The sequence below is a fragment of the Gastrolobium bilobum genome, unplaced genomic scaffold (assembly GCF_033153095.1).
Source record: "Gastrolobium bilobum isolate Gb01-03AN ecotype WA unplaced genomic scaffold, APGP_CSIRO_Gbil_v1 utg32472, whole genome shotgun sequence".
Lineage (NCBI taxonomy): Eukaryota > Viridiplantae > Streptophyta > Magnoliopsida > Fabales > Fabaceae > Gastrolobium > Gastrolobium bilobum.
Genome location: NW_026898916.1, coordinates 177,465 through 201,206, shown reverse-complemented (window position 1 = coordinate 201,206; position 23,742 = coordinate 177,465). Strand labels below are relative to the sequence as shown.

At 33.5% G+C, this 23,742-nt stretch overlaps 1 protein-coding gene across 1 annotated transcript; it reads right to left on the bottom strand.

Annotated features, from left to right (window-relative positions):
* Positions 1-360: 360 nt before the first annotated feature.
* LOC133285486 (small ribosomal subunit biogenesis GTPase RsgA 1, mitochondrial) lies at positions 361-3,863 on the bottom strand. Its single transcript, XM_061482724.1, has 5 exons — positions 3,052-3,863; positions 2,201-2,422; positions 1,898-2,092; positions 1,609-1,802; positions 361-757 (listed from the first exon to the last, which is right to left on the bottom strand). The coding sequence occupies exons 1-5, from the start codon at positions 3,682-3,684 to the stop codon at positions 577-579; spliced, it is 1,425 nt and encodes a 474-aa protein (XP_061338708.1). The 5' UTR covers positions 3,685-3,863; the 3' UTR covers positions 361-576.
* Positions 3,864-23,742: the final 19,879 nt, after the last annotated feature.

The following is a 23,742-nucleotide window of genomic DNA, read 5'->3' as shown; positions in this document are numbered from 1 at the left end:
AATATAGAATTAAAACCTAAGTTAAAGGGAAAATTTTACTTTTATTTCTTGTGGCTTACCTAGCTTGACTTTGGTTTGTTCTTTTGTAGCTTTCACATCATTTCGTGATCTCAAGCCTTTTCAGGTTGAGTTTGGTTTTTTGGAATGCTTTCTCTACTTTTAGTTTTGATGATAAAATTTTGACAAAAAGATCCAAAATAATTAGAGTAGGCTTTATGTGTATGTTCACCCTTTAGCTCAGGTTGTAAAACCCCCATACCAAGTCCCTCAAGTCAAATATTCCCTTTTGGAAACTAGCTCTATCATCTCACAAATGAAGCGTGAACGCTGCTTGTAATGCAATTATAGCGAATCAGCATGGATCAAACCTTTTGACATCATTGGAATTAAGAATGGTGTGTCCATTGGTGACATTTGCACAGACTCTTTACACGATTGAACCTACACAACAGAAGACTCAGGTCAAACAAAACAAAAAAAACTTCGGTAACGGTAACCCAGTTGATCCCGGAGATACAAGACGCTGCACAGAAGGGAACTATTTATAATGAATATACTCTGGGGATTAAGGAATCTCTAATATTTTTCATCCCTCAAAGCCCTTAAAAAGGGGTCATTCTCCTCATCAAGTAAGTTGTCGTCATCATCCATGTCATCTAAAATTGACTGGTTAATCCTCTTCCGAGATTGTCTCCGATGCTTCTTAGGTTCCAACCGTGGTTCTGCTTGCTGGACACCCATTTCTCCAATTTTGAACCTGCAAAAAAATGAATTATTAAATCAATAATATAATTATGAGGTAGTTGATTCAATAATTGCCCAGGATAAAGGACGATATTATTATAACAAATCATAATCTCGCGTGAGTACAATTGTTGAGGTAGTTGTCAGAAACCTCGTTACAAGTTTTGTATAGTTGACAAGCACTATACTGTAGGGCAGTAGAACATCATGAATTCACTCATATATTGCCTTGCTATATATTCCAGGAAGGATTCTGATGGTCAGCAGTTGTTTTTCAACCGCATACCATCTTAGCGCTTTATATAGATATATATAGGGAAGGTTATGTTTACAAATTTTTTGTTTACAAATTACACTATGTCTGATCGGTAATACACTCTTGAGTAGAATATTACGGTGAGACATAATATAGTTTGTAAGTTTGTAAAAAAAATAAAATTGTAAACTGATTCTTCACCTATCTATATATATATATATATATATATAAACAATACAAAAAGCTTTCTGGGAATATACTTCTACTCATACTTTTACAAAGTTTTCGTTTTCCCCGCAATTATTAACAACGACGTGCAAAAATTGGGGGAGGAAAGTCATTGAGATAGATGTTTTAACAAATTTAGTGGCTTCTTTTATGGGCTAAAATACAAATGCTATTATATATGATAATTGTGATACTAAAAACTTGAATTGCGTACATCCACATGTTAACATGTACAAAGATAAGAATCAGCTTCTAACAATGTATAGCACCGTCGTTTCCATGATCACAAATGAAAAAAAAAAAAACCCAAGAATTGAATTCTTTATTCAATAACTACGTGGCGTTGGTTTTCAATGACGAAGATAAATTGCTCATCATACCTTACATCACCTTCTCTTTTAGTTCCAAATGTCCTCAACTGGAACTCCTCTCTGATTCTAATTTCATCAAGAAGTTGATAATAGAATGAATATCTTTCCCAATCCCCCTTCACAATGCAGCCAGGTTCACCCAGATGCAAGCAATTGTTAAATGAACATTTTGCAGGCTCGTTGGCACTAAGCATCTTCCTGATCTGAATGAAGTGAGGGGGAAAAGATAACATCAATCTAAACAGGAAAAATTGAGTTAAAACTGAATTTAGTCAGATATAACATTAAGAGTGCTAACTTCAGGAAAAGTTTGTGCAAGAGATTGCTTCGTCACTTTCAATAAACTAGGCTGGTTAAATCCAGGGGTATCAGCAAGATAACCCCCTCCAGATAATGGAAGCAGAGAGACATGGCGAGTAGTATGCTTCCCTCTGCCGCTCCTTGTTGAAACCTCCCCAACTCGCTGATTTTCAAACCACTTGCTACCTAAAATCTGAGAAACAATATACGTACCCAAGTAGTACAAATATCAAACTCTCATACACAAAGTAGAAGATATCGAAAGACACAAACAACAAGGAAAAAAGAAACAAAAACCCACAGGTTCAAACCAATTTTCCCCTTCAGCAGCATCAGAGACACGAGAATTGCTCCTAAGGGCATTAATCAAACTAGACTTCCCAACTCCACTAGGACCCACAATCACTGTTGTTTGATCTCTCAACTTGAACGCAAGAAGATCAAGTCCATATCCAGATTCAACACTGCAAAGAATTGGCTCGTAGCCCCAACCACGTAGCCTAGCCTTCCAGGAACCTGCGGTCTAGACAATAGTCATGAAAGCAAGCAATCACTTCACAAGTTCACATCAAAAGATTATCACAGTCCAATTGCAACATAACAAACAAAAACTATAGTAATTTCAAAAAACCAAACACAACAATCAAAGGTTCAGCGAACAAGTTTCCAGTGTGCTTATTATCTAAGTAAGAAAAGCATCAAAGAAAATTCAATTAACTAACTCTGCCAATTTTTTTCTACCAAACACAAAAGGCTATAATAGTCTACGAAGCACCAATACTTCAAAAATCCTGACGTGTCGTGTCCGACACTCCAACGCGCGTTGTAGAAACTCAGAAAAAGTTCAAAGGTTACGTTGCGTTTTTAGTTCTAACTATTAGATTAGTTGGATTACTATTATCATTTTGTTAAATTTAATATAAATATTTATGATATCTTATGTATCTTTGCAAAATTAATACACTATTATAAGTTTAGCTTTATTTTTTTTAAAATTATTGAATATTAAATATAATATACGCAAAATTCGAAATCTAAGTCTCGGAGTGTTGTGTACTGTCAGGTGTCCCGTGTTGGTATTAATGCTAGGTATAATAATTAAGAACACATAATGGCATTCACAATGTAAAGTTGCAAACAGTGTGAACGAACCTCTTTATCCACAAGCTCCATCTTGTTGAGTGCTAGAGTGAGAGGGATCCCAGTGGATTCGGCTTCCACCAGAAACCGAGTTAGAATAAACGGCTCAACCTTGGGTTGTTCGAGCGAGAAGAGCACGAGCAAATGGTCCACGTTGGCAACCGGAGGGTCCAGTATCTCGCATTTTCGCTGGAACACATTCTCAATCATGCCCCTGCGATCCACCCAATCAATGGAACCTACTAGAACCTTGTCCCCAACCATCACCCTCCGTTTAATCTTCTTAAGCAGTGCCCTCACCACGCATAACAGCTCAACCTCGTGGAAGGTTCTAGAAGGTTCTTGTTGAGTGGGAGAGTGGACGATGACGCGCATGAAGTTGGCCTGAGAAGCGGCGACGACGCCGACGGCTTGGGATTCGGAGAGAGAAGGATTGTCTTCGAGGGAGAGAACGGGTGCGAGAGAGGAGAAGTTCTTCAGTGTGTGTTTCGCTTTCAGGAGGTTCTTGCTTGGGGCTTCTTGTTTGTGTTTGTTAGGGTTTTGGTGCCTGGCAGCGATTGGGACGCAACGGAAGCGCCGGAGAAGGAGAGGGGCGGCGGAAGCCACCGTGCGGTGGCGGAGGATGGAGAATGATGCAAGCGACATGTGTGTGAAGCAGAGAATGAGAGTATGATGAATTAAACGTTGTGTCAAAATTTTAAAGGTGATAAAAGTGAAGAGCTATTTCTGTTATACAACAAATTTAACTTTAGAGGTGAGGCTCCGTTTAAGTTCCATTTTCATGTAAACTGAAAGGGTGAGGCAGAGAGGAACGTCGTTTGCGTGGGCGAGGACAGTTTGTGGCTTTTTTTTATCCAAACGACGTTTTAAAAGCCATCGTCTATTACAAGGACGGGACAAATCTACCTAGGCGTTCTGGTTGCATCTTGATTTTTCACCGTGATTTGTCGTTTACACTAACTACTACATTCAGTCTCCTATTGCCACTGTGCCAGGTGTTATTGAAAGTTATTAATTTATTATTATTATCATCTACGTAATAATATTAATAATTTGAGCCTTTGAGGGAAATTATCCTTATAATTTATTTTTCTTATAACATTTTATTATTGTTGGAGTTATTGATTTAATTTTGATCCAATAATTATAAAAGTGATTGTAAGAATAAATAGGTTATAAAATATAAATATGTGGAAGGATATATTTATCACTAAAAAAATTTACAACATTTACAACTAACTTAATCACTATTGATTTCCGTCAATTTAATGAATATAATTTATTGAATTTATTGAGAATTAATAATTAATTAATAAATGCGACCTAATAATTTTCAATAAATTATAACCGTTAGATTGACGAAAATAAACGGTGATTAGGTTGATTGTAAAGATTATAAACTTTTTTGGAGGTAAGGATATCATGCCCCTTTAAATATAACATCTTTTATAACTTACTTAAAAAATTAATCAAAAGCTAAGGCTAAAAACTGAGAGTAAAAACATGTGTCTATTTGGATGTGAAACTAATGTGATAGCTAATAATTGTATCCATGTAACTAATAGAAGAGATAACTAGCAATGTAGAATTAAGTACCTCAAGCCAAGGTCCGATGAGAATATTGGCATGGCGTGTGTGTGTATTTTTTGAGGGATGAAGCGTACTATTAGAGTATTAGGTATAAAAGTGCAATGCAATGCAATGTGAGTGATTTGGTCCCTCACGGGTACTGTTGTAGCAAATATTATAAAATCGGACTGACCGGTCGGGTCAACTCGAAAATTGGTGAACCGATCATGTAACCGGTCTGTTTATCATATTGGACCGGCCATGTTATAGAATCGGTGTGACCCGATGCGATCCGGCCGGTTTTCGTAAAAATCGGTGACCCGATCGGTTCAACTGGTGACCCGGCCCGGTCTATAAAAAAAACTAATTTATTTTCATAAATTAATTTTTTTTTTACTCTTAAACACAAATGGTTTGTTTTCTTTTGAAATATTTGAGTGATTTGTAACTTATTAACTTACATAGATTATGTACCTACAACACTAATATTATCTTGATTATGTAATATGCAGAGAATTTTGATTTGATTTATAGTTAGAGATGTCGTTTACTGAACCTGAAACACTAGTATCACAAATATTATATATTTGATTGATCTTTTGTTAAATAATGATGTATAATTTATTATTTTCATATTAAACTATTAAAAATTAAAATATTTCTTTTTACAAATATTTAAGTATATATACTACAACCAATAATCGGGTCGGATTTAATAATATTGGTTGTAGTATATATAGCCCCTGGAGATAGTTATCGTGGATGAGAACGACCCTGGAGCGATTATCTTGCTGGTGGTGATCATGGGCACTGGACTAGGGGTAGGATCATGGGAGTAGACCCATGTTTTGGGTAGATGGGCTCAGGTGTTGCCATGGGAAAGCCCAAGCCGACAATAAGCCTATTAAGCGGCCTCCAGGATAATCCTCGGAATAGTGTCCAAATTTAAGTTAACGGTGAATATGAATTTTCAACCAATATTTAATTCCTTTATATGAATTGTAATTTGTTACTATAATTGATAGGGGCCGGTTTGTTAATTAGTGTTAACAACTTGTATAAATAGGTCTTGAGGTGATAAAAAAAATGAAGATTGTTTTGAATAATAAGATTGTAGTCTATAAGACAGTGTGTTATAGAATTAGCTATTCCATCTCTTTAAGTTCCTGTAATTGGTGATGTAAGCATTCACAAGTTGATTTATTTTGAAATTGGTATAAAATGAAAATCTAAATCATATCAAATTCAATTAGGTTTTTTTACTTTTAATTTCTTTTAGTTAATTCAACTAATTTCGAGTTGATTTGCTTCAGATATACAATTAAAACAAAAACTCAAATAGTTATATTTTTATTTTAAGTTTTATCCTCACCCATTTTTATTTTTTCTATCTAATATATGGATACTAAAATGGTAAATCCATAGCAACACGTACCGATACTGACTATTGGCCCAAACCCCCTGACCTAACCAACTACATAATCAGTCAAGTAGTTGGGCTTCTTACTAGCCTTCTTCCTCTCTGATCAAGTGTGGCCCATCTTAATTATGTCTACAACATCAAACATCCAACTTTAAAAGCTCGGAAATAATGATCATAAGAAAATTAATTGAATGCAAGTTGTAGATTTAGATTTTGAGTTTGAAATTCACGAACAGGAAAATTTACCAAATGCAACTTGATTTGGAGTGAGTCCAATGTGAAATGCATTAATTATCTAAACCAATTTAATTAATTTGGTTTAAATTATCAAGTTCGTGAATCAATTCGTTTCACTTAAGGCACTTCAATCACTCTCCAGTTTTAGTGGACAAGGGTGCATGTGGTAAGAAAGACGTCAAGGTATCCAAGAATGATAGAAAAGTTGCAACATCCATTTCAAAAAAATGCAGTCACAAAAAGGAAAATTTTCTAGGCTAGCTAAGGAGTATACAAATTCAAGAATCCCATGGCAAATGACAAAGAAGCTACAGCACCAAAATTACTTCAACCAATGCCTATTCGATTCTAACAGCCATTACATTCTCGACTAAAGCAGGGTCAACACCAATTAAAATGATAACGCGTGATTTTTCTATCAATTATCTATTCCATAATCATTAAATATGTAGCAGTGACATTATGTATTTTTCGCATCACTAGTTTGCTTACGTGATTTTAGGACAACAATATATATATAAAGATAAAAGAACAATGAGGTAAAAGCAAGTAATGACATGTGTTACTGAGTATTTACTAATCATGTTAGATACATATTGTTTTCTGTTGTAGCCCATTTTATGTTGACTCATACTGTGTGGTTTTGAAAAAAATTAATATACTGTCGTCGTACCTACATCTCACCAATAGGAGTATAATATATCAGTTGACATGTTTTCTAAAAAGAAAAGAAAAATTAATATTATAACTATATATTCTCTGAAATACAGAATTTGTAATTTCATTTTGAATGGGAGTCGTACCCAATATTCAGTGCGACGGTAGTACCAAAGATGTTCTTGTGGTTTCAATTTGCTTCATTTGCTTTATGGGCCAATCATATATGTTTCCATCTGCTGAGGACCAAGGTGTTGGTGTGTTTGTTAAATAGCAATATAGCTCAAAATGTTATCGCTTTGTTAGCTGTGATGGGTGATAACAAAAGACCCATTTTTTCACTTGACAAATTGGCACACTCATACTCAGTGATTTCATAAAGTTCTAGATGCTCTATTTTCTCTCTCATTGAGACCTTTCTGCTAGGGTTTTGCATCGAGTGATTGTGAGGCAAATTGAGTAAACTACATAGAGAATCTTAACTCGGTGATTCAAAAAAAGTTATTCTACTGGTTGAGGCGAACATTTTGATAGGTGCATTTTCTAGAGATTTGCTCAAACGGAGGTGAAACTCTTTTGCATGGTTATGGCAGGACCTTTGTCGCATCTCTGATACTATGAGATAGCCTTTCCTTAAGAGAAAATGGGAGGTGCGCCATTGGACGTAAACAGGTGCAATATGTTTGCTTCTCTTCTCACGGATATTAAGATGATTGACTTAGAGGGTTATGGTGCCAAGTTTACTTGGAGAAGGCCTCGTTTTATGCATCTAGAGAAAATGCACAAGAGACTCAACCATGTGTGTCGTAATGCAAAGTGGAGAACCGCGTTCAAGGATGGTCATGTCAGGGTTCTTCCAAGGTTTAATAGTGATCACATCCCACTTTTCATAACGCTCTCTCCCTTTAAGGAATATTGAAAGGAATACCCTTTATTTTTCACTCTTTTTGGCAGGATCATTGCCTTTTCAGTCAATTCGTTAAGGATAATTAGAGTGTGCATGGTACAATTTTGGAGAATCTGAAGAGGCTTACCCCTTGCATAAAAGAGTGGAACAATAAGGTGTTTGGGAGTGTTAAGAACTGGAAGAACATTACTAAACAGATTACAAGGCATCCAGAAAGCCATCTCTGAAGACATTAAGGAGTACTTAGAAAAGGTGGAAAGGAAGATTAAATCTAAGTTTGAAGAAGTACTTGTCTCTTTGGTTTGAGAAAGCCAAAACGAAGTGGATAAACCAAGGTGATAGAAAAACTTAGTTACTATCACACGAAAACAGTCATCAGAATGAAACAAGGAAAAATTACTGAGCTAAATTATGCAAATGACAATTGGGTTAGAGATGAGGTAAGTTTGGAGAATATGATTATTAACTTGTTTAAAGAAGAAGTAGCCCAACGTAATTGGGAGAGCACACCGCGATGGTTAATAAAGAATAAGTCAGACAAGCTTTTTTCACCATGAAAGGCTCAAAAGTGCCTGGTGAAGATGGCTATACAACAACGTTCTTCCAAAAAAATGAGGAGTTGTTAGGGGATCAAATGTGAAATGTTTTTCGGTCCTATATTGAAAATTCATACTCTATTGAGGATATTAATGGTACTCTGATTACGTTAATTCCCAATATCCATAAACCCTTACATGTCTCTCAGCTCAGACCTATATCATTATGCAATATCCTCTACAAGGGTATGAGCAAAGTTAGAATAGTCAGACTAAATGAGGTGATGGAAACTCTGGTATCTGTTAATCAGTCCAATTTCATACCCAACAGCAATTTGCAGGATAACATCATTGTTGCCAAAGAGGTGATCCACATGGTGTCAAGGCTTAACGGTAAGAAAGGCGTCACGCCCATTAAAATTGATCTTGAAAAGGCATACAATAAGCTTAGTTGGTTTTTCATACATAAGGTTCTTTTTGAAATCCAGCTCCCCCACCTGAATTTCATCATGGCATCCATTACTACAAGCAGATTTTGGGTGCTAATCAATGGAGGTCTAACCGGTTTTATCAGACCTGAAAGAGGCATTCGCCAAGGTGACCTCATTTCCCCATATATATTTTCGAAATTGTAGTTCTCCTGCTGCGGTGGATTATCTCAATGTCCCGCAGACCCTTCGAAAAGCGTGATTTCAATTTATTTTATGTGTAGCAAAGTTGTCACATATTATTGCACAAAGGGTGAACAGTGGATACTAAAAGTCATTAGAGTTTGTAGAGGCGGTCAATTTATTTTTCACCTCATGTTTGCAGATGATATTATCTTATTCTCTAAAGCATCGGTAGAGCAAGCCAGGATAACTATGGAGTGCCTGAATCAATTTGGCCCAACGTCAGGCCAAAGTGTTAGGAACCCAAGGTCAACAATATTCTTCTCTCCAAACACTCCTAAAGGTGTAGCAAAGTCCATTAGATAGATCACTGGTTCGAAAATTCAGTGTTTATCTTTTGTTGAAATGGTGACGCTTGCAAAATTCATGATAGGAGAAATTTCAGTTTTTCACATGCAAAATGGTTTACTTCCTGTCACCTTGTGCGATGAAGTTGAGCAACTTCAGCATGCGTTCATTAGGGGTAGCAACAATGCTCATTTGGTGCGTGGGACACCTTATATAAACCAAAAGATATAAGAGGTCTTGGGGTTATCAACCTCCGAATCCAAAACGAGGCTTATATGCATAAGCTTTCTTGGAGATTAATGACCAGGTGTGATGATATTTGGGTGAAGGTCGTGAAAGCAAAGTATGGTAGAGGGCATGACTTGAAAAGAGAAATCATTTCAAATTCTTATGACTCAAAGATTTGGTGGGACTTATGTAAATGCTGGAATCGCTTCCTAGATGGTCTAAGATGGGAGTTGGGGAATGGTGAATCCACGAGATTTTGGCAGGATAATTGGTTGGGTTTGGATGCAAACCTCTTGCCTTATGCTCACACTCTGGTTCCCTTATTAGACATGTATAAGACAATTGCAGAAGTATTCCCTCAAGGAGTGTGGGATATAAGATACATGCAATAGTTCTTAAGTGATGAGCTTGTCTCCAGGGTGCTGTGACATTCCTCCATATTAGATAATAACTCAGATGACTGATTAGTTTGGATGCAGAACCACGCTTCTCCTTCCGTGGTTAAAATAACGTATAAAAATATGATGGACTTTTATGAATCTCAAGTCGATATCCTATGGAAGAAAGTTTGATCTTGGAAATGTCTAGAGCGAATGAAAATCACGTTGCGGATGATTATCCTAGGTGGTTTTTCCCTTTAGCTTTGTTACTGCAATCCTCTAAATGCTTAACTCTAGGGTATTCTAAAAGGAGTGGAGTTGGCATAGGGGACAGGTGCAAGGAATATAGAAGTGGAAAGCGATGTTGTGAACGTCATCACCTCAATCCAAGATGGTCAGAATATCTCTAGAAATTCCCACGCTGTTACTAATATCCAAAAGTGGCTCTCTCAGGCTTAGACCGTTCGTTGCATTCATACAAAGAGGGAGCTCAACATGTGTGCTCACTGGCTTGCAAGCAAATACCATGATAGAGATAGAAACTTTGTTATTTTCAATATCCCTCTTTCTGAGCTTAGAGAGCTCTTGCAAAAGGATGTCCCATGTACAACATGTGTCTCTTGCTTTGTAGTTTTGTTTTTGTTTTGGGGCTTTGCCCCTCCTATTTTACAAAAATAGAAAAAGAAAAAAAAGAGGACTGCGACTTTGCAGTGTCAAGGGCATACTTGGTGACTTATTTCTTTGTTATTCTTTTCTGTTTGGTTTATATCTTAATTGGAAAATTTTATTTTCACCCATCGTGAATTTGTGATTTATTATTTGACCTCATGTGGGTTTAAACATATCACTTAGGGCATGTTTGATGCATAGTATAAGATAAGGCCTGACCTGATAGTATAAGGTCTGATTGTATAAGACCTGATTGAATTTTAATACTATCCATTGTTTGACACGGTATTGTATAAAAGAATATATTGTATAAGATAATATCATCTAGTATTTGGTAATGCACTCTATAATACTATATATGATAAAATAAATATTTTAATAAAAATATCCTTTAATAAAGAATTTATATAATTCTTCAAAAAATGTCATATGATATTAATTTTTATAAAAATTTATTGATCAGTGTGTCAAAAATATAAATTAATTTTTATAAAAATAAAAATATTCAATATTTTAAAAATTAACATATTGAAAAATTAATTTTTATTTTAATAGATTAATATTAAAGTAATATATTAATTTTTGAGAATTACATTGGTCAACGATGTTAATACATCAATCTCTTATCAGGTCTTATCTCTTACCCTTAGGCCAGATTAAGTTATACATTATTTTGATGTATTAAGGGATTATGCTGTATAAGCTTATACTATACGATGGTCACACCAAACAACTGCAAATATCATAACGTATAGTATAAGCTTATACTATCATGCCTTATACGTTACACCAAACATGCCCTTAGTCACATTGTGCTTAAATAATTTATTATTTAATCTCCCATAGTTTCAATTTTTCACCTAGATACCTCGTGGTCAGAAAATTCTTCACTTTAAGCACTTGTAGTTACCAAAATAATTTTTTTTAATAAATATTTAAATTAAAGTTTTCCTCTTTTTAATTTTATAACATCACCTAATGCATTCAGGGTTTAAAAAATAAAAATAATATTTTGATAATACATATTTAATTTATCTTAAATAATATTTTGTTCATTTCAAATATATTTTAAAATAAATAAAAAATTAAGATAATTTATAAATTAATTTAAGAATAAATAACTTGAAATATTTTTTAAACCCTAAATACATTACATGAAGATATAAAATAAAAAAGAGAAAAAATTTATTTTAAAAATTTATTTTTTAAACCACGAGAGCTTTAAGCGAAAATATCTGTAACCACAAGGGTTCTAAATAAAAATTTGAAATCATAAGGGATTAAATGATAAATTATTTCATCACAGTAAATCTAAATAATAAATTTAAAATCAGAGGGCATCAAATGATAAATCGTAAAATAACAATAGGTGAAAATAAAGTTTTCCCTATCTTGATCTTAATGTTGATAGTTTTTGTTAATGCCTCTGTTCTTTAGTTGGATTATGGTATATGCTATTTTTTTCTCTGTATTTCAGTTTATTGAGCATTCTTGTATTGTAGCTTCTTGTTGGCTACTGCAAACTCTATATCTTTATTATATTGAAGAAAGTGCATACCTAAGAGAGTTTGACCCTCTTAGATCACTTGGATGTTAGAAACTCACTAATCTGACTCTCTGAATCAAGTATAAAATCTTTTATGTTGCGTTATCTGTTGTTCGATTTTTGGGCTTGATTCTTGGTAATTCGATACCAATAATTGTAACCAACAAGAGAAATTTTTTAAGAGTTTTCAAAGCAAATTAAAGTTAGAGGAAATTATTAATGAAAAAAATAAGAAAAAACTCTTAATTTATATCATGAATATATTCCATTACAGCTATATTTGTCATTAATTGTCTCCCACCAACTACTACGACTTAATATTTGTGTTTTACGTTATTTAGCCTGATCATTTTATTTTTAAGCTAAAAATTACTTATTAGCTAAAACTAAAAAAAAAAGAGCTTATAAAAAAAAGCTAAAAGCTGTTTGAAAATTACATAAAAGTTGTAGCTTAAAAATTACTTAAAAACACATATTTTAAGAAAATTATCTCTCTCTCTATCTTTATCTCTCTTCATTTAAAAAAAAGCACACAATTCAAGTAAAACAGATAAGAGCTTAAAAAAAAAACTCCTCCTAAGAGCTTTTAGTTTTTAGCTTTTTCTTCATTATATAAAAAAGAGTTTTTCGTTATAAGAGCTTTTCTCAAAACCTGTTTGGCCTAGCTTATGCTTATAAGTAGCTTCTAGCTTAAAAAAGAGAGGATCCAAACAGGCACATATGATAAGAGGATAAGACTTGATAATATAAAACTTGATAGTACAAAGTCTGATTGTATAAGACATGATTAAATTTTAATACTATCCAGCATTTGGCATGATATTGTATAAGATAATATCATCAAATGTTTGGTAATACACTGTATAATACTAGATAGGATAAAAATAAATATTTTTTTATAAAAATACATTTTAATAATGAATTTATATAATTATTTCAAATATATCAAATGATATTAATTTTTATAGAAATTTGTTGATCAGTGTGTCCAAAAAATATATTAACTTTTTTAAAAATAAAAATATTCAATATTTTAAAAAAATATATATGGAAAAATTATTTTTTATTTTAATATATTAATATTAAAATAATATATTAATTCTTGATCAACCCCTTATCAGGCCTAATCCTACCCTTCTAGGCCTGATTAAATTATACATTATTTTGATGTATAAAGATATTTTGCTGTATAAACTTATACTATACGATGATCACACCAAATAACTAAAAAATGTCATAATGTATAGCATAAACTTATACTATCAGACTTTGTATATCACACCAAATTAAACAGCCACTTAGATTCTAACAATTGATTTAAAAAAATAATCAAAATTATTGTAAAATGATGATATAAAATTAGTTGTCTTTAAAAATGTTATTTGTTAAGTTAGTTTAATTATCTATTTTGAATGACTTAAAATACATGATTTTAATTCAAAGTATTGGAAAAGATACCGTACACTCAACTCTTAAACAAAACGTTTGACACAAACATTGGTGATTTTCTTTGGTACAGACACAACGTTGGTGATCATATTTTTTTTTAAAAAAAGATAATAATAAAGTTGTTGATATGATATCCTGCGATCGATAAAAAAACCTAAACGACACTAGCTACATAGTTTATCCTAACTTTAACCTAATTGGATTGATTCAATTTAAAATATTATAAATAATTGCGTTAAAAAAATCAAGGATATATATTTTGAAACAAAATATATCAATATATACATATTATCCTGTTTTATCAAAAGAATATAAAGAGTAACATTAGTAAAAAAATAAAAAAAATTAATTTAATACTTTATTTATTATGGGATTAATGTTTCTCCCCTTATAAGAGATAATTTTATTTTCTACATATACATAAAAGTGTGTGGGATTCATGGGAAGAGAAAAAAGAGAGAGAAAATTAGTAACACATACTTTTATGTAAGTGTAGGAGATAAAATTTATCTATTACAACATAAGAAAAATTAAGTTAGTGATATTAAGTTGGTTAGTGAGACTCATCCAATAATAAAAATATTAAAACTAACAAAATAATTCAGTTAATAATAAAAATTACTTTGTTAATATTTCTTGATGTATTAACTTAGGGATCAAAGTTTTATAATTTATTACTTAGAGGCTTTTTGGTTGAAGGATTCTCTTGAGAATTTTATCGAAGTGGGAAAGGAAGAAACCATCGTTTGGTTGAAAGTGTTCCTGACTTAGCTAGCTAATTCTGATTGCACTCGTTCGTATTTCCTTATCTATTTCTACTGATATTGCCGGCCAAAGTTGCCCTTTTGCAAGGTGGTATTGTTGAAAACATCCATATTTGCTCACTGTGCATACTAAGAAAAAGACCAGCGTACCCCTTGTTTGCGCACAAAAGGACAATGTCGTAGGGAGCTCTATTTGCAGACTTGTTTAGATATGTCACTTTCCAAAGACCAAGATTTTTTCAAGTTGGGTATTGTGTTCAAGTTTTGAAATTTGGGTAATAATTTTGAGGATTCAGAATCTGGGTGTTTGTGGGGTTAGTGTGATTGTAACGAAAGATGGAGTCTTGGTCATCGGGTGATGGAGTAGTGGAAGAGATAATGAGGATTCATAGATCTTTGCCAGCTAGACCAGGGATTGATGAAGTTGAAGCGGCGAAAGGTTTGATTATAAATGTTGAGAAGGAAGACCAAACGAGGCTTGAATCCATAGCGAGACAAAGCAAAGGACCTGATGTGCCTGAAGAGCTTTTCATGGTTCTTCAAGAGATGCAGAAGAACATGGTTTATTTCCAGAGCAAGGAGCAGAAGAGGGAAGCTATGAAACTGCTTGATCTTGAGAACGTTCGCTCTCTGTTTGATGAGGATTATTTTTGTAGTCAGGGTTATTTTTGTAATACCCACAGCATTTTTCCATCTATATATGTTACTTGGAGCCAAACATGGACTTTACAAAAGTTACTTAATTTTTCCTATAATTTTTTTTTCAACCAAACAACTTTTTCTTACATTTTCCTACCAATCTCATTTCTCACCCATTTCCCTATACATAACATTTTTCTATTATTCATACTATTTCTCCTCAACTAAATGCCCCAAGAGTTTTATAAAACTCTCTTGATGGAAAAAAATGTGAATGAAAGATCCCGCTGAATTGAATTGGGTCCATGAATCTAATAAAGAGTGAGAATTCTTGATCTCTCTCAATATCTCTCTCAATTCGAAAATCCAGGATTTTAATTGATGTCCTTTCATCGAATCCTCCTAAATTGCATTGATTTATCCGAAAGATTTCACTTCAATTGGAATTGTTTAAAAACTATATGGCATCAAGACAGGCTAAATCAATTTGAAATGTGACATGACTAGATGTCTTGATCCAAACAAAAAATAAACAGGTCCAATAATTAAAATATAAATTTAGGGGTTTTTGACAAAAAAAAAAACAAATTTTAAAAAAATTCACCTGTTTAGTTCGTTGACCAAACGTTTTACCGGACTAATGCAGGAAGACGCGTTTCAAGTGATTACGTGTTTAGTTACGCACCTGACACATGCGCATTTCTGACAAATCTGAACACGTCTGTACCAGGTACGTGTCTGAACACGTATGTACCAGGTGCGTGTTTCTGACAATTCTGACGAGCACATGCACGCATTCTGTGGCATAGTCGCATCACAGTCAGAAATGCACACCTGGTACAGACGTGTTTAGACACGTACCTGGTACATACGTGTTCAGATTTACCAGAAACACGCATGTGTCAGATGCGCGACTAAACGCGTAACCACCTGAAACGCATCTTCCTGCATTAGTCCGATAAAACGTTTGGTCAACGAACTAAACAGGTAGATTTATTTAAAATTTGCATTTCTTAGGTCAAAACCCCTAAATTTAGCTGAATTAATTCTTAGTTGGAAATAATTATTGAGATGAGATGAATCTTAAACAACTTTTGTTGCTGGAAGAAAAATAATGAAATTCTTTAGCCATCCATTTTTTTCTTCAACTGAAGAGGCAGCCAAACACGAATTAAATAAAATTTAAAGTTGACTCTACAATAACAAATAGATTTCAGTGCGTACAACAAACTGACACAAATAAACAACTAGGTTTTATAATGTAGAAAAAGTGACTGTATAATGTTATTGAGGTTTCTTTTGCGTGCCGTAATTTTTTTTTTTTGCTTTAAAAAATATGGACCTCACAAAAAATTGTGTGTGTTGAAATTTTTTTCTGGTAATATTGAAGGACAAACTAAAACCACTATAACTATATTCTCCATCTTGAGTTGTTTTGAACGATATTTCCAAGATTTTAAGGGTCGTTTGGTACACAAATTTTTCTCGGATTTCTGAGAAATTAAAATTTTTAAAATTTTAAATTTTCAGATATTATCGTAAACTGAATGTAAAAATTATATTTTTAAAAATCGAGATTCCCGAACAAATAAAAAAATTTCCTATACCAAACGCCCCAACGTAAATGAGAAAAAAATAAGGTACAGAATCATCATATGGAAATGGAGTTTTTTTTCCTTAAAATCACTTATTGCTACGGCTAAAAAAAGTTTCTAGATAAATGTATGTATTTAATTTTCATAATGAGATAAATATATTTATCATGGTGTATAAAATAATTTTATCTCATGCATATATAATTAAAAAGTAGATGAAATTAATTTTTTTCCCTCTTTTGTTAATGAGTCTCATCCAATTTTTTATAATATTTCATAACACCATATATAATATGAGAAATATATTCCCTTGCTGAATCTTCTATCATTTATTATTTACTTGTACATATAGATTATGAAACAAACTGTTATAGCAAGTCTCTTCGTTTTTTTTTTCTTTATTATTAAAATTGTGGCATCGTAAATCAAACAGAAAACAACAAAACATGGTGATGGCGGCCATGCTATTGCTATCTAGTATTATCTAGGTGAAGAGGCTAGATTTGAAAATGAGCTTGATTGGGTTTAAATACGTCAAGTTGGTGCACAATATTCTAAACCTAGTCTGGCCTATTATATTGATTAAATTATAGGCCTCAATTAGTCTTTATATAAAGATCAAAAAGCTTGCGACTATCAAAAGAATATTTGATAAATTGTGAGTAAATATAATTTTTACTCTCTTTATCTATATAGCTCTTAATCTAAAAAAAAAAAACAATTCAAAAAAAATAATAAGAGTTAAAAAAAAAAAAGAAACTCTTCCTTAGGGCTTCTGGTTTTTAATTTTTTTTTTTTTTTGTAAATAATTTTTTCTTCATTATAAAAAAAGATATTTTTATTATAAGAATTTTTTTCTCAAAATTTATTTGGCCTAACTTCTTCTTATAAATAACTTATAACTTAAAAAATAGAAGATTCAAACAGGCACTAAGTTTTCAAGAATTTAAAAAATAGTAAAAATAATATTACTCTAATATTATTTAAAATTATTTCAGTGAAATTTTATTAATTTTATTTAAAATAAATAATATGATATAAAACCACCGTAAATTTATAAATTATATCTTGTAAATTAAAGCATATGTATCAATTTTTAAATAGACATTTTATAAGGTCTGAGTTTGTTCTTATATATATTAGAGTAGGTCTCACCTAATATAGATAGTCTTTGAATGCCACAACTATCATCAGTGTTAATTAATGTACATATAACACATAATCTTAAATTAATTTTGTAAAAAAGCATATCTATATTTATTTATCAATGCGTAGAGGGCAATCACTTTTTACCTAGGAGTAGCCCAACATAATAGGCCCAAGGTCTGGGATGCTTCCTGTTGCAGCGATATATCTGTGGATTTAAGCGCTGTCCTCCATCACCGTCTCGCGTCGATTAGGCAAGAAAATTATATAAGGGTTTAATGAATATAAATAAACAAACTTTCTTACATTCACAATAAAAACGATAGAAAGCAGAATAATGAAAAGAAAAGAAAAAAAACATGTGAACTCCAATTTTAATTATGTGTGTAGAAAAATTTTCTTTGATCATATAATACTATACTCATAAAACCCATTATATAAACAAGGAGTATCTATTCCACGTTTTCAAGTGCATTCTAAAAAGTTTTGATTCAATTATTGTGATACATTATGCCATATTAATTCTTAGAGTAAATATTCCTTTTGGTCATCAACAAATTTCACGATATCCATTTTAGTCTCTAGCAAATAAAAAAGTTATTCGTGGTCCTCACAAATTCAAAAAGACCCACATTAGTCCCTCAAAAAGACTAAAATTGATCCACTTTGAATTTTTTAGAAATTAAAAATAATTTTTTATTTGCTAGACACTAAAACAGACATCATAAAATTTGCTGAGGACATAAAATTATATTTACTCTAATTTTTAATCTAATTGACGGAGTTATTTTATTATATATTTTCATGAAAACGTATTTGCAAGTTGCAACTTGACTTAATCACAATTTTATTTATACCGACTTCAATTATTTTTTTTAGTATATGTATATCTTGTTTATGTTTTAAAATTTTGTTATTATAAGCTAAAAATTATAAAGTGATATCCTTTGTTCCAATAAGAAACTAGCTACTAGCTTTAGGACCGTCCTTTGAGGACAAGGCTATTCAAAAAAAATTGAGTAGCCTTCAGCTTAGGCAAAAAAATCTTTCTAACACTTTTGTATAAAAAAATTATTCAGTTAAAGTTAATTGAATAAGTTTTTTCAAACTAATGCAGTCAAACACTTCATTAGTACTGACAAAATTAGTCTTATCAATGATCTTGATGGGATTGATGTCACGTCAGCGCCATGTAGGCAGTCTGGTTATCATAAAATTTCGTAAGACCATAACTTTTGACTCAGGTATTCATTTGACTTCACATAACTTTTTGATATTTACGCAATGACATCTCATTTGATATATTTTATTTTCCACAAACATAGTTCGGATTTGTAACAATGGTACTACAATCACAAGAACATTTAAATCCATAAGCTCTTGAGTTCTTTCCAAACCAATACCATGAGCTACAACACATACCATCGATTGACACATTTTATCTATGTGAACGTTGTTATTTAATTCATTTTCTCACTTTTCAACTATCTAACAATAACAAATAATAACAGTGATTTCCTCTCCATCAACGCTCACATGCAACAATGGATGACAAGGTTTTTTCTTACGGAAAGCCTAAAAGTATTTATCTTTTTGCTAAAAAAACATTGGCTCAGAGGCTAACAGTGGGAAAACTAGGCCAAGAGATCGATGTCACGTGCAGCAACTCATGGTATTGGTTTGGAAAGAACTTAGGAGCTTATGCGTTTAAACGCTCTTGTGGAACTATTGTTGCAAATTCAAATTATGTTTTTGGGAGATCAAAAATAGCAAGTGAGGTGTCATTGTGTAGATCTCGAAAAGTTATGTGAAATAAAAAAAAGCTATATGATTTGGTTATCGAGTCAAAAGTTATAGCCTTTTAAATTTTACGGTAACGACACTACCGACGTGGCATCAATCCTGTCAGAATCATTGACGTGACTAGTCCCATTAATACAAGTGACTAGGGTCGACAAAACGGACTCGACTCGACGGGCCGACCCATCCCGATTGTCAAATGGGGTAAAGGTGCGAGTTCATATTTTGGCGTGTTATGACGGAAAGAGGCAGACCGAGGTAGGTGAGTGTAAAACAAGTTCGGGCTGGCGGGACTGACTGAGGTTTTTAGCCCACTTTCAAAAGTAGTGCAGGGCGGGCTGACTCGTTTTTTAACGAGCTGAATGCAGGGCAGGCCAGGCCACCCCTTTGCCACCTCTACCAGTGATGTATTTGACTGCATTAATTTAAAAAAAATTATTCAATCAATTTTAACTAAATAATTTTTTTACGCAAAAGTCCTTTAGCCCTTTAGCTTATCTTTAAAAATTATATATAAAGTATGCCAGTTAAATAAAAAATGAAAATAATAATAATAATATTATTATTATAACGAGGTAGGATCTTTTGATATCGGTGTCAAATTTTAAATTTGACACTTCATCTTATTACCATATCAGAAAAATGCTGAAGACACGTCAGCACAATAAAGGATGAAGACAAGTCACCTTTATTTAACTTATCAGTAGATTAGTTAATCAGTTTAGCAGTTAGTTAGAAGTTAGTTACTGCAGAGTTAGTTATTTCTTTGCTTTGCACGTTCCTTTACCAGTTTCTGAATCTGATGTATATATACAGATTTGTAACTTCATTTCAGTTTAGTTTTTCATAATGAAAGTTCTATTCAAGATTCATAAGATGGTATCAGAGCTCACCTGAGAGCTCTGGTTCATCCACCTTCCGCCAAAAACCTTTCTTTCTTTCCTGAATTCTATTTTCTTCCTTTCTTGAATCCATGGCTGAACATAACCAACTTGCAGATCCCTATTACATGCATCCAAATGAATCTCCATCTTTGGTTCTTGTTTCACCATTGTTGAACGGCAAAAACTATCATGCATGGTCACGAGCCATGACTGTGGCTTTAAAGTCCAAGAACAAAATGTCCTTTGTGAATGGCACTATCTTGGCACCTGCAGAAGAAGATCCGAGATTTGCATCTTGGGAGAGGTGCAACACAATGATTTTATCATGGCTTCATTATTCCATTGATGACTCTATCGTTCAATCGATTCTTTGGATTGACAAGGCCAATGAAGTTTGGACTGACCTAAAAGATCGATTCTCACAATCTGATATATTTCGAATATCAGATCTGATGGAGGATATGTATCAGTTGAATCAAGGAGAAAAATCCATATCAGATTATTTCACAAGTCTGAAGACACTATGGGATGAGTTTCACAAACTCAGGCCATTACCAGCTTGCACATGTGGAACGCTTGCTCAGTCACGCGAACATAGAGAAGCAGATCAAGTCATCAGATTCTTGAAGGGACTTAATGAACAGTTCAGCCATGTTCGTTCCCAAATTATGATGATGAATCCTCTACCAAATATCAGCAAGACTTTTTCGCTAGTTTTACAGCAAGAAAGACAGTTCATGACAGAAATACGCAGTAATGATGTAACAGAAGCAAAAATCTTTGCGAGTTCATCAGAAGGCTATCGTGGACGCAACAACATGACTAGAGGGAGAGGTCGTTCAAATGCTGGCAGAGGATATAATTCAGTAAACAAGTATTGCACACACTGTAAAAAGACCAATCATACCATTGATTCTTGCTATTTCAAGCACGGTTTCCCTCAAGGATATCGCTCAAGGAGCTCACAGCAAGAACATTCTGCCAACAATGCAATTCAAGAATGCAATTCAATTCAAGAACATTCTGCCAACAATACCATTGATTCCAGGAATGCACCAGAATTACAAGTTTCAGTTCCCAGGGAGAAATATGAAGAATTCATGAACTATATGCAGCAATCCAAGATCACACACACTACCAATATGGCTCAAGCCATTCACTTGGATGGAAAACCTTCGATTTTTGCAGGTAACACTTCTGTTCATTGGTTCTTGGATACGGGAGCAACAAACCACATCACACATCTCCATTCTGTTTTTCAATCCATTCACAAGATTAAGCCTATTCTCATTAGTATGCCAAATGGTTCTTCAGTTACTGCTTCCTATTCTGGCGTAGTTAATGTCACTTCAACTCTCAGCTTAAAGAATGTATTACTTGTACCTGAATTCAGAGTTAATCTAATCTCTGTGACAAAATTATTAGATGATTCAGACTGTTCTCTAACTTTTTATGCCTCACAATGTTTGATCAAACAGAGAACTACATCGAGGATGATTGGTACAGCTGAAAGAGTTGGTGATTTGTTCATCCTCAATAATGCAGAGAGTTCAGCTTTGCAATTCAAAAGTTTTAATTCTGCTTTTCAATGTAATAAGAATGATGCCTTGTTGTGGCATCTTCGATTAGGACACACTTCAGAGAGTGTCTTGAAACATTTATGCACTCAGTTTTCCTTTATTCCCAGTACTCATGTCAAGCCTTGTGATATATGCCATTTTGCTAGACAAAAGAGATTACCTTTTCCTTCAAGTAATTCTCAATCTACCAAAATTTTTGAATTGCTGCACGTGGATATTTGGGGGCCATTTGCAGTTCCTTCCATTCAAGGATATAAATACTTCTTAACAATGGTTGATGACTTCTCTAGGTTCACTTGGGTAAAGTTTATGTCACACAAAAGTGAAACCAGAAAGTCACTGCAGAGTTTTATAGCTTATATTCATAACCAATTTGACACTTCCTTGAAATGCATTCGTTCAGATAATGGAAAGGAATTTATGATGTCAGATTTTTACTCTCAACATGGCATTATCCATCAAACCAGTTGTGTTGAGACTCCACAACAAAATGGTTTGGTGGAACGGAAACACCAACATATACTGAATGTCACACGTGCCATTGCTTTTCAAGCAAATTTACCTCATTCTCTCTGGAGCTTTGCTGTATCTCATGCCACTTTACTGATCAACAATTTGCCTACTCCTCTGCTGAATCACAGTTCACCTTATGAGTGTCTATATCAAAAGCCACCAATACTCAACAACTTGCGTGTCTTTGGTTGTCTCTCATATGCATCCACCTTGATTTCTCAAAGACACAAACTGTCTCCAAGAGCCTGCAAATGCATCCATCTTGGTCAACCTGTATTCACAAAAGGTTACATTCTTTTTGACTTAACATCTAAAGAAATTTTCATTTCCCGAAATACAATTTTCTATGAGTCTAATTTTCCTTTCATTAACCAAACATCTTTTTATGATTCAAATCCCAAACCCTTTTCTATTTTTCCTTCTTCAACACCACTTCCTGTTGATGAACCACCCACTAATCCAGAACACCCAAATAATGCTGAAGACACAGAACACCCAAATAATCCAGAACCACCAAATAATCTAGAACCACCAAATAATCCAGAACCAACCAACTTATCACGTCGTTCTTCCCGAAACAGAAACCCACCTCACTACCTTAGAGACTTTCACTGTAATTCAGTTCAAACCACATCCATCAAACATCCTCTTCAAAAGGTCCTTACCTATGACTCATGTTCTCACAAATTTCGAAAGTTTTGCTATAACACTATCATGCAGGTTGATCCTACAACATATAATCAAGCAGTGAAATTCCACTGCTGGCAGGAAGCTATGAATGCTGAATTAGCTGCTCTTGCCTTAAACAAAACATGGGAACTGGTAGATTTACCCCATGGAAAGAATCCCATTGGTTGCAAATGGGTATACAAAACAAAGCACAAGGCTGATGGTTCAATCGAGAGGCATAAAGCCCGGCTGGTTGCCAAAGGATATAACCAAGTAGAAGGCATAGACTATTTTGATACTTTCTCCCCAGTAGCAAAACTCACATCAGTTCGTACGGTTCTTGCTCTTGCAGCTGCACACAATTGGTTTCTAGAACAATTGGACGTCAACAACGCCTTCTTGCATGGTGATCTTAATGAAGAAGTCTATATGACTCTTCCCCCTGGTGTTACTACTGACAAACCCAACCAGGTCTGCAAATTAACCAAGTCCCTCTATGGATTGAAACAGGCTAGCAGGCAATGGCATCATAAACTCACAACTGCTCTAAAAT